Source organism: Elephantulus edwardii, unplaced genomic scaffold, assembly GCF_000299155.1.
Source record: "Elephantulus edwardii isolate Elephantulus edwardi_28Jun2011 unplaced genomic scaffold, EleEdw1.0 scaffold00195, whole genome shotgun sequence".
NCBI classification, from domain to species: domain Eukaryota; kingdom Metazoa; phylum Chordata; class Mammalia; order Macroscelidea; family Macroscelididae; genus Elephantulus; species Elephantulus edwardii.
In genome coordinates this window covers 1,239,325-1,248,610 of record NW_006399945.1, presented here as the reverse complement: position 1 = coordinate 1,248,610, position 9,286 = coordinate 1,239,325, and the positions used below count along the sequence as shown (strand labels likewise).

Sequence of the window (9,286 nt, the reverse complement as noted above, 5' to 3'; positions counted from 1 at the left end):
GTGATGTGCCATTCGTGGTAATGGGCACCCATGGTGGACAGGGTTGGCTGGAGCTTCCCGACTAAATCAAGCCTGGAAGCAGGAGCGGCATCCACTTCCGAAATGGCTTGCCTCCGGAAACTCTATGTACGAACAGTGCTCAGGCTGTTCGTTCATATGGTCGCTATGAGTCGTCTACGACTCGACGGCATTAAACAACAAACAACAGAACAAAAACTATTTTTTACAAATTTGGAAACTAGAATTATATTTTCTGACTTACTCAGGACTCAGGATTTCTTGGTTGTGATAAATTAAATGAGGACAATAACTCATGCTTTCAGTGTTCTTTTTTTTAAAACTATGCTATAAATTTTGGAGTCATAAGCTAAATTTTCAGGATAAACTCTCTTGCATTGTATACCTCATTCTCCAGCCTTGCCTCATAGACATGCAACCAGTAATCATACATACTAGTATTTTACACTTGAAAAATGTTTATTTTCCTTTACATTACTGTAGTTCTCATAATCATTTTCTCATTTAGCATTTTACGGTGTTCGCGGGGAAGGGCCTTGACGTGGCAACACCGCTTCTTAACTAACGCTTCCCCTCTCACACCTTACTAACATCTTAATCTCCCTATTGCTACTGTTCTTTACTTTCAATAGCTGTCATCAAGTCTTCTTCCCCTTTATCAGTGCCACTGCTGCTGCTTGTCCACACCCACAGTCTTTTATTTTGATGGCTGTTTAGTCATTCTAGCTAATTTCTCCATAGCTTTTGAATTCTGTGTTGGATATGTTTGAACAGAATGAATTTTAGAGCATTCCCTTGCTCTATTCTGACACTCAGGGGATGTTCTTTATTAACAGAACAAAGCCAAAACAGTTATTCTAAAACTAAAAGAATTCATTTTTTCTAACCAAATAATGTTTTCTGATTAAAGTATGATATATTTATTCATGATGTTGGCATAAGATCACTGCCTGTAGATTAGATGGTATTGTGTATATGCGTATGTATGGGTATATGCCTACAACAGTACTTCCCTAAAAACTTATTTATAATAAGCTGAAAGTTTTGGGGCCAGGAACAAGAATAATGATATTTTATAATTTAATAGTCTTATGACAATAATTTCTTCTTAAGAATTTCTCTATAGAGCAATTAATTACAGTTTTTCATTCTAAATGTATGATGCTCTTGAAAGATCCTTTGACTCCTTTATATAATATTTGGAGAGATGACAGCGGTTTTATTTGGTTGCATTTTTAAAAAAATAATTTAAATATGGTATAATCTGATTGACTTTATTTTGAGATCATTTAGATTTGGGGAGCAAGTTGAGGTTAAGATTCCTGGTTACTTTAGTATCCTTTTAAATTTTATTAAAATATATTTACTTATTTTGCTGGAGTCTAGGTGGTCTATTAATTTTTTTTTAATATAATGTATTTTATCTTCCATTGTTGGATCTGAAAACTATAACCAGGGCTCTTTTTAGAAAGCAATAAATATATTTCAGCCTTGTCACATCTGACCACTAAGAGGTTAGTGAATTAGATGTGGATCATCACTATTAATCCGAGATTACACAGTACCCATTTGACTTTGATATCAACTTTTATCTTAAATTAGCCTTATTTATTTATCTTGAACAACTATCAGATTCATTGCTTTTTCTTTTCTGTAGTAAGAAATATTACAGTGGAAATCATAATTTACTGATTTAATAAGACGTAGAAGAAAGCACAGTGAACTTTTTTATTTTCTTTTTATAAATTCACAGACATGCTGTTGTGTTCCTAAGACCTTTAACTGTAGCTTTCATTTAATTTATAAGGAACAATAAGGGGAGAAAATTCTCATAAAGAATGATAAAAATGTGATTTCAAGCCTATCCTTTACCTGTGACACACAGATTGAACTATTTATGAAGAATTCTTTGGAGGAATCAAAAGAAATAAGAATTGTAAAATACTAGCTTTTACTCTATCTATATCTTGAACAATGACATTCCAGATTGTTCTTGTTTTCAGAGTATATACAAGCCATTATGATGATGGAGGAATCTGTTCAACATGTTGTCATGACAGCCATTCAAGAGGTAAGTTAGAACTTTTGTGTGTGGATTTGGGGGTGAAAGGAGCAAACAATGGGTTTAAATAATAAAAAATTTTAGAAACATATCCTAGTGTTCGTTTTTCAGAATTGTTACTCTAAATTTATCATACCAGTTTCTTATTTTAGAAATCCTACTCATTTCAATGTCCCATTCTTATTTAAATGTTAAACATTATTATCTTGCAGTTGTTTCATTAGATGCCATTTAGTTGGTTGTAGCTCCAGTGACCTACGTATAACGGAATGAAATGCTTCCAGGTCCTGTACATCCTCACAGTCATTGCTGTAGTTCAAGATGTTGTTAGATTTACTAATTCATCTTGAGAGTCTTCCTCTTTTTTGCTGACTCTCTACTTTATCAAGCATGAGATCCTTCTCCAAGGATTAATTCTTTCTGATAACATGTCCAAGGCACATGAGATGAAAGCTTACCAACTTAGCTTCTAACATGCATTCTGATTTTACTTCTTCCAAAAGGAATGTGTTTGTTCTCCTGAAAGTCCACTGTGTATTCAGTATTCTTCATCAGCACTGTAACTCAGAAGCATCAATTCTTCTTTACAGTATAGATGTTCAGATATTCCTGAACTTAAAATGTTCTTAGTAAACTAGAAAATAGTAAACCAATTCTTAAAGCTATAATTAAGAATTTCTTTCTTAATTAAACCAGCACTCTACTTAACACTTAATTTACTGGCTGATTCTTTGGCAGAAACTGGGTCTTCAGCTCTCCCATACCCAAAGCAAAATGTAGGTGCATTTTAAGTTGAATATAAAACATCTAAGTTAAAATAAATTAACACCTGGTTAATCTGAGGATGAGGGATTGATTTTAATCAAAAAGCAACAGCACAAACCTTTAGAGAAAGTAGAAAATTGCATATTGGACCATAGTTAACAGAAAGAAATACCAAAGACAAGCTTAAAAAATTATAAAAGCAAATGAAGATAATGAATTTTTTTCAAAAGATACTTTTGTTAAATGATAGTTTTCTATTTTAAGGAATAATCTTTTATACCTTTATTTAGAGCTCCCTGCTTTGAATTTGTGTGTATGTAGAGGGCAGGGTCAAGTATATGCAACAAAATTTACCATTAGTGACATTTGGCATAATCACAGTATTATACATCCATAATCACTGTTTAGTTCCGTAATTTTTTCATTATCCCAAAAGACACCTCATACTTACTAAGTAGTTACTTCTCAGTCTCATCTTTCCAGCTCCTGGCAGCCGCTAATCTGCTTTCTGTCTGTATAGATTTGTTTATTCTGGATATTTCCGATAAATAGAATTTTATTACAGTGTATAGTCTTCTTTTGTCTGACTTCTGTCAGTTAATGTTTTAAAGACTTATCCAGGTTGTAGCATGATTTATCAATTCTTCATTCCTTTTTATTTCTTTTATGTGTATACTACTGTTATCCATAGAACAGTTTATGCACATTTGGGTATTTACATTATTTTGGTATTATGTTTCATGCTCCTGTGAACATAATTGTGTAAAAGTTTTTGTTTGAACATGTTTTCTGCTAAGTATACACCTAGGAGTGGAGTTGCTTTTCGTAGGGTAATTCAGTGTTTAAGTTAGTAAAGAATCTCAAGCCTGTTTGCAACACCTGTGCCCTCTTACATGCCCAGTGTCTTGCAGCAATATTCCAATTTCTATTCTTTACAATGCTTGTTACTTTTTCTTTACAAATAAAATTACTGGGGCCAGTCTACTGTGTTTTGAAAGGTGATGCAGTGCATTGTATTGCAGTGTTAACAGGATAGGTCAGCAGTTCAAATTTACCAGCTGCTTCTTAGGAGAAAGATGGGCAATCTCCTTCCATAAAGATTTACTGCTTCAGAAACCTCTCATGAAAGAGGTTTACTGTCAGTTGGAATGAACTTGATAACAATGGGTTGTTTTTATGTGGCTGTGGAAGCAATACCTTTTGGGGCTTTTCACGAATGACTAGTGGATGTTGAGTATCTTCAACATGTACTTGTAGGCCATTTTTATATCTTCTTTAGAGAAGTATTTGTTCAATTAGATGAGAGTCTTTTTTTTAAAATTTATTAATTTCAGTGAAAATTTACAGAGACTTTCGATTTCCATTCATTCATTGTTGAACTAGATGAGAGTCTTTTAAGTATTTAATTGCAGATGGGAAGAAGCCACAATAAAGGTATTGAGATAAATAGAAGTACCAGTAGAAGTTCTAGTGGCCTAGTGGTAAGAAGCTGCACTGTAATCCCAATGGCACATGTTTTAAATCCACTAGCTGCTCTGCAGTAGAAGGATGTACAGTCTCATCCTCAGTGTGATTTATTGCCTCTGAGACCTGCTGGAGGGTCAGCCATGATTGGTTTCAAGGTGCAACAGGATTGACAATAAGTGAAATGAGGTCTATAAGAAGGTGAAAAGAGATTAGGCTGAGCAAGTAGATGAAGGAACTAGCATTACACAGGAAGATTGTTTTCTAAATTATAATAGGAATGTAAAAGGAAAGAATGAACATGTGTGTTGCTAATTTTGCAGGTTAAAGAGGGTAAGAAACTGGAGAAATTCCTACACAGAGAAAAGTTTTTCTGATGAAGATACAGAGAAATGAGGTTTGGATGTGGAAAGGTTTAGAGAGTAGTCTGAAGAGAGTCAAAAGATGTTTAATGGGTCCTATCAACAAACAAATGGTTAGAGAACCTGTGGTATATTCACACAATGGAACATTATGCAGCACTGAAAAACAATGAACTCATGAAATATTATACAAAATGGGTGACCCTGGAAGACATTATGCGAAGTAAAGTAAGTCACAGAAAGACAAATACTGTATAATGCCACCGTTGTAGAACAGGACTGACATGAGGTATGGCGGGCAAATAAGATTAAGAGGGGATAAATAATGTGCATGGCATTGAAACAGATGAGGGAGAGAACTGTATAAAAGGAACTTAAGATTAGGTATTATTGGCATAACAAGAGTCCAGAATAAGAGCTGCATAGTAAAGTGGTCGGTGTTGGGGGGTGGGGGACTGTGCAACAATGAAAGAACTTGTTTTCCAAAGAAGAAAGCAAACTGGGGGGAGGGAGGGCAGGAAGGAAAATGTGCAACAATGAATGAATGGAAAGCCAAGTTCTTTATAAACTTCCGTGAAAATATAAATATATATATATATATTTAAAAAAAAAGATGCTTAGTGGTTAAAAACATGACTGTATTTTATGTGTAGATTAGAAGACTTGAAATTGTCACATTGGAGCCAATTCAAAGCTAACCCTTGAGCAGTGGGTTTTCAGAGTGGAAATTTTATATTAATAGTGACAGTTTTATATCTTTTTTTTTACTCTTTCCTTTGGTTATAGAGCCAGCTAGTTGGATTGTTCTTAGATTAAGATTTTGAGGATGAAAAGTACTAAGTTGAGAAGAGAATTGAAAGTATTGAAAAAAAACAAAATAATGGGCTCTCAGATGTAGGCTAACTATTGATTCTAGGCTAGGAAAAATTGATAACACAAATGATCAGTTACAGACACTAAAACAAGTTCCAAATATAAGATCAGATGGTCATTAAAAAAAGAGGGAGTTTTACAGCCAGAATCAGTAAGTATACATTGAGCAAAGTGAGGAATAAAGTAACTCTAAGAATATTGGACTATAACTGAGCAACAGTGACAAATGAACATATAACTTGTTTGCATTATCCGAGTCCTCTGTCAATCCTTTACCATATTTCAGTGTATTTATGTCATGATTTTAAACTATGCTTAATTTAACTTCTTGAGCCAGATATTTCAGAACTATAAAAGTGGCTATTTCTGGATGGTAGAAGACATTTTTTTTATTGTGGCAAAAGGTATAGTTTGTCAATTAAAATATTTTCACATCATTAATTAAATTCATCATGTTGTGCTGTCATTGACACCATCTTTTTCCAGATTATGCCACCTCCATTAACATAAACTCAGTGCCCTGTAAGCAGTGATTGATTCTCTATAGAATGTTGTTGTTGTTGTTAGGTGCTGAGGAGTCGCCTACGACCCATAGCGACCCTTTGAACAATGGATCTGAATCTTATCCTATCCTGTGCTGCCTTCATCATCTCAGATATACTCGAGCCTAATGTTAGTTATTGTCAGTCCATCTTGTTGAGGATCACTTTCTCTCTCTGACCCTGCACCTTTCCCAGCAGGATGTCTTTTTCCAAGGACTGGCCCCTCCTCACAACATGCCCAAAATATATGAGACAAAATGTCACCATCACCGTCTCTGTGGAGCACTCTGGCTGCCTCTTCTGCAAGACATGTTTGTTTGTTATTTTGGCAGTCCGTGGGGTATTCAACACTCTTCGCCAACATCACAACTCAAAAGCATCAGTTATTCTTCTGTCATCCTTACTTATTGTCCAGCTTTCAGATGCGTAGAGAGGAAGTGAAAAGAATGGCTGCACCTTTGTCTTTAAACTGACATCTTTGCTCCTCAGCACCTTGAAGAGGTCCTTGACAACAGATTTTCCCAATGCAAAATGCCTTTTGATTTCATGTAGTACAAAAGTTTTGCTTATGGATCCAAGAAAGGTGAAATTGTTGACAGTTTCTGTCTTTTCTCCATCTATCATAATGTTGCCTATTGAGCCAATGATGAGGGCTTTTGTTTTCTTGATGTTGAGATGTAATTCATATTGAAGGCTGTAGTCTGCTCTTCTGAAGCAAGTTTTTCAAATCGTCCTCCTTTTTTTGTCTTTTATTATTATTAATTTTAATGAAAATTTAGAGACTTTGGATTTCCATTCATTCATTGTTACACTTTTCTCCCTGCCCACCCCTCCCCTCCAGTTTGCTCTTCTCTTTGAAAAGTAAAAGTAAAATTATTTCATTGTTTTACAGTCCCTCCCCCCCAGGTCTGTTCCACTATGCAGCCTTCGTTCTGGACTCCTGTCATGACAATAATACCTAATCACATATCCCTTTTAAACAGTTTCTCTCTCATCTGTTTCAATGCAGTATACATTAATTGAACCCATCTTTCTCAGGCTCTCCCCAACCCCAATGTCAGTCCTGTTTTACAACAGTGGCACCATGCAGTATTTGTCCTTTTTTTACTGAGATACGTCACTCAGCATAATGTTCTCCAGGGTCACCCATTTTGCATAACACTGCATGAGTTCCTTGTTTTTCAATGCAGCGTAGTATTCCAATGTGTGACTATACCACACCTTCTCTATCCATTCGTTTGTTAATGGACACTTAGGTTGTTTCCAACTCCTTGCTATTGTGAACAAAGCCACGATACACACGGGTGTGCGTGTGCGTATATCTGAATGGGTGGCAGTTATGGCCTCTTTGGGGGTATAGTCCCAGTAGTGAAATTACTACATTAAATGGTATCTCTATTTACAACTTTTTGAGAAAGCGCCACACCGCTTTCCACAGCGGTTGCACCATTTTACACTCCCACCAACAGTGAATAAGGGTTCCAGTTTCCCACATCTTTGCCAGCTTTTGTTGCTTGCTGTTCTGTTAAATTTTGCTGTATTTACTGGGGTGAGATGATATCTCATCATTGTAGTCCTCCTCCTTTTCAGTAAGCAATGTTGTGTCATCTTAATACAAATGGTTGTTGATGAGTTTTCCTCTAATCCTGATGCCACATTTTTTTTCATTAAGTCCAGTTTCTCTAATGATTTGTTTAACATAGAGATTGAATAGATAGAGAGAAAGAATACAGCCTTGGCCCACACCTTTCTTGATTTTAAACCACACAGTATTTCCTTGCTTTATTGACACAACACCTTCTTGGTCTAGGTATAGGTTTTCCATGAACATAATTAAGTGCTCTGGGATTCCCATAGTTTGTTGTGATCCTCACAGTCAAATGTCTTTGCATAGTAATTAAAACACAAATAGTCATGCTTCTGGTATTCTGTGCTTTTAGCCAAGATCCATCTGACACCGGCAGATATATCCCTGGTGCCGTGGCCTCTTCTAAATCTGGCTTGAATGTCTGGTAGATCTGTTATTGTGCTGTTCTGACCATTATTCTTACAGTTTTAAGAAATGTTCTTTTTTATTAACACAAAGGCAAGTGGTTTGAATCTACCGGCTGCTCTGAGGGAGAAAGGGGGCAGTCTTCTCCAGTGTAATTTACAGTCTTTGAAAACCCCACTGGAGTGTCAGCTATGAGTTTGTTCCAACTCATTGGCAACAACACAGTAGATATTTTTTTTACCCCCCTCAGTTTGGAAAAAAAAAGCTGTTTGGATTTTTATTAACATTTTCATAATAATAGCATAAGAACTAACAATAGTGTTTTTCATTGTTCCTCAGACTTTTATTTTCAAATTGTAACTACTTTTAGAAGTGTAGTATGCAACAGTTGTTCTCAAACACTGTATGCATCAGAACCACCTGGAGGTTTAATGATTAAAACACATTGCTGGATCCTAAGCTCATAGTTCTGGTTCAGTAATCCTGGGATATGGCCCAGGTTTTACATTTCTAGTAAATTCCCAGGAAATGTTGACAGTGTTGGTGGAGGAATCTCACTTTGAGACCAACTGATATATAGGAAAAGCTAGCTAAAGAAGGTAAAGACTGAAATCACAGGGTCTCCCAGCAGTACATTCCCATCTTTCTAGTTAGTTCTCTCCCTTTTATCCTTCAAATGTTGCTGCTGTTGTTGTTATGTGACCTTGAGTAGAACCGACCCATAGCTGACCCTACAGGGGGTTTTCAGAGGCTGCAAATTGGTTGGAAGCAGATTGCCCATGCAATTGTCCATGGAGCAGCTATTTGCCTTTGGAATAGCAATATAACTCCTTGCCACAAAGGAAGATTGGGATCATTTGAGCTTGGCCACCCGATACTTGTCACAGTCAGAATTCTGTCTTCTATTCCTGCACACACCTTTTGAATCTCTCTTTGTAGCACAGAAGTTAGAGTGTCTAAGACATATTTGTGTGTGTCATCATTAAAAGCTAGCCAATTAACTCTAATTAGTGTTACCCCTTTATTCCTTTGAAATAAATAGATACTTAGTGTTGACATTTTTAATGAATAGTCACTGGTGGAAAATATTTAGCCACATTTTTAATTCCATAATTAAAGATGCATTGTTTTTAATGATAAAATAAATGATACTGGATTCTTGTGATTGAGTACCAGTTTTAATACGAACTTTTAGATTTCCTAATTT

General features: G+C 35.7%; 1 protein-coding gene across 1 annotated transcript in view; it reads left to right on the top strand.

Annotated features, from left to right (window-relative positions):
• HOOK3 (hook microtubule-tethering protein 3) overlaps positions 1-9,286 on the top strand; it is a 121,739-nt gene that overhangs the window by 47,118 nt on the left and 65,335 nt on the right. Inside the window, exon 6 of the mRNA XM_006896977.1 lies at positions 2,022-2,089. Within this exon, the coding sequence (XP_006897039.1) occupies positions 2,022-2,089 (68 nt within the window). The remainder of the gene's footprint in view (positions 1-2,021; positions 2,090-9,286) is intronic.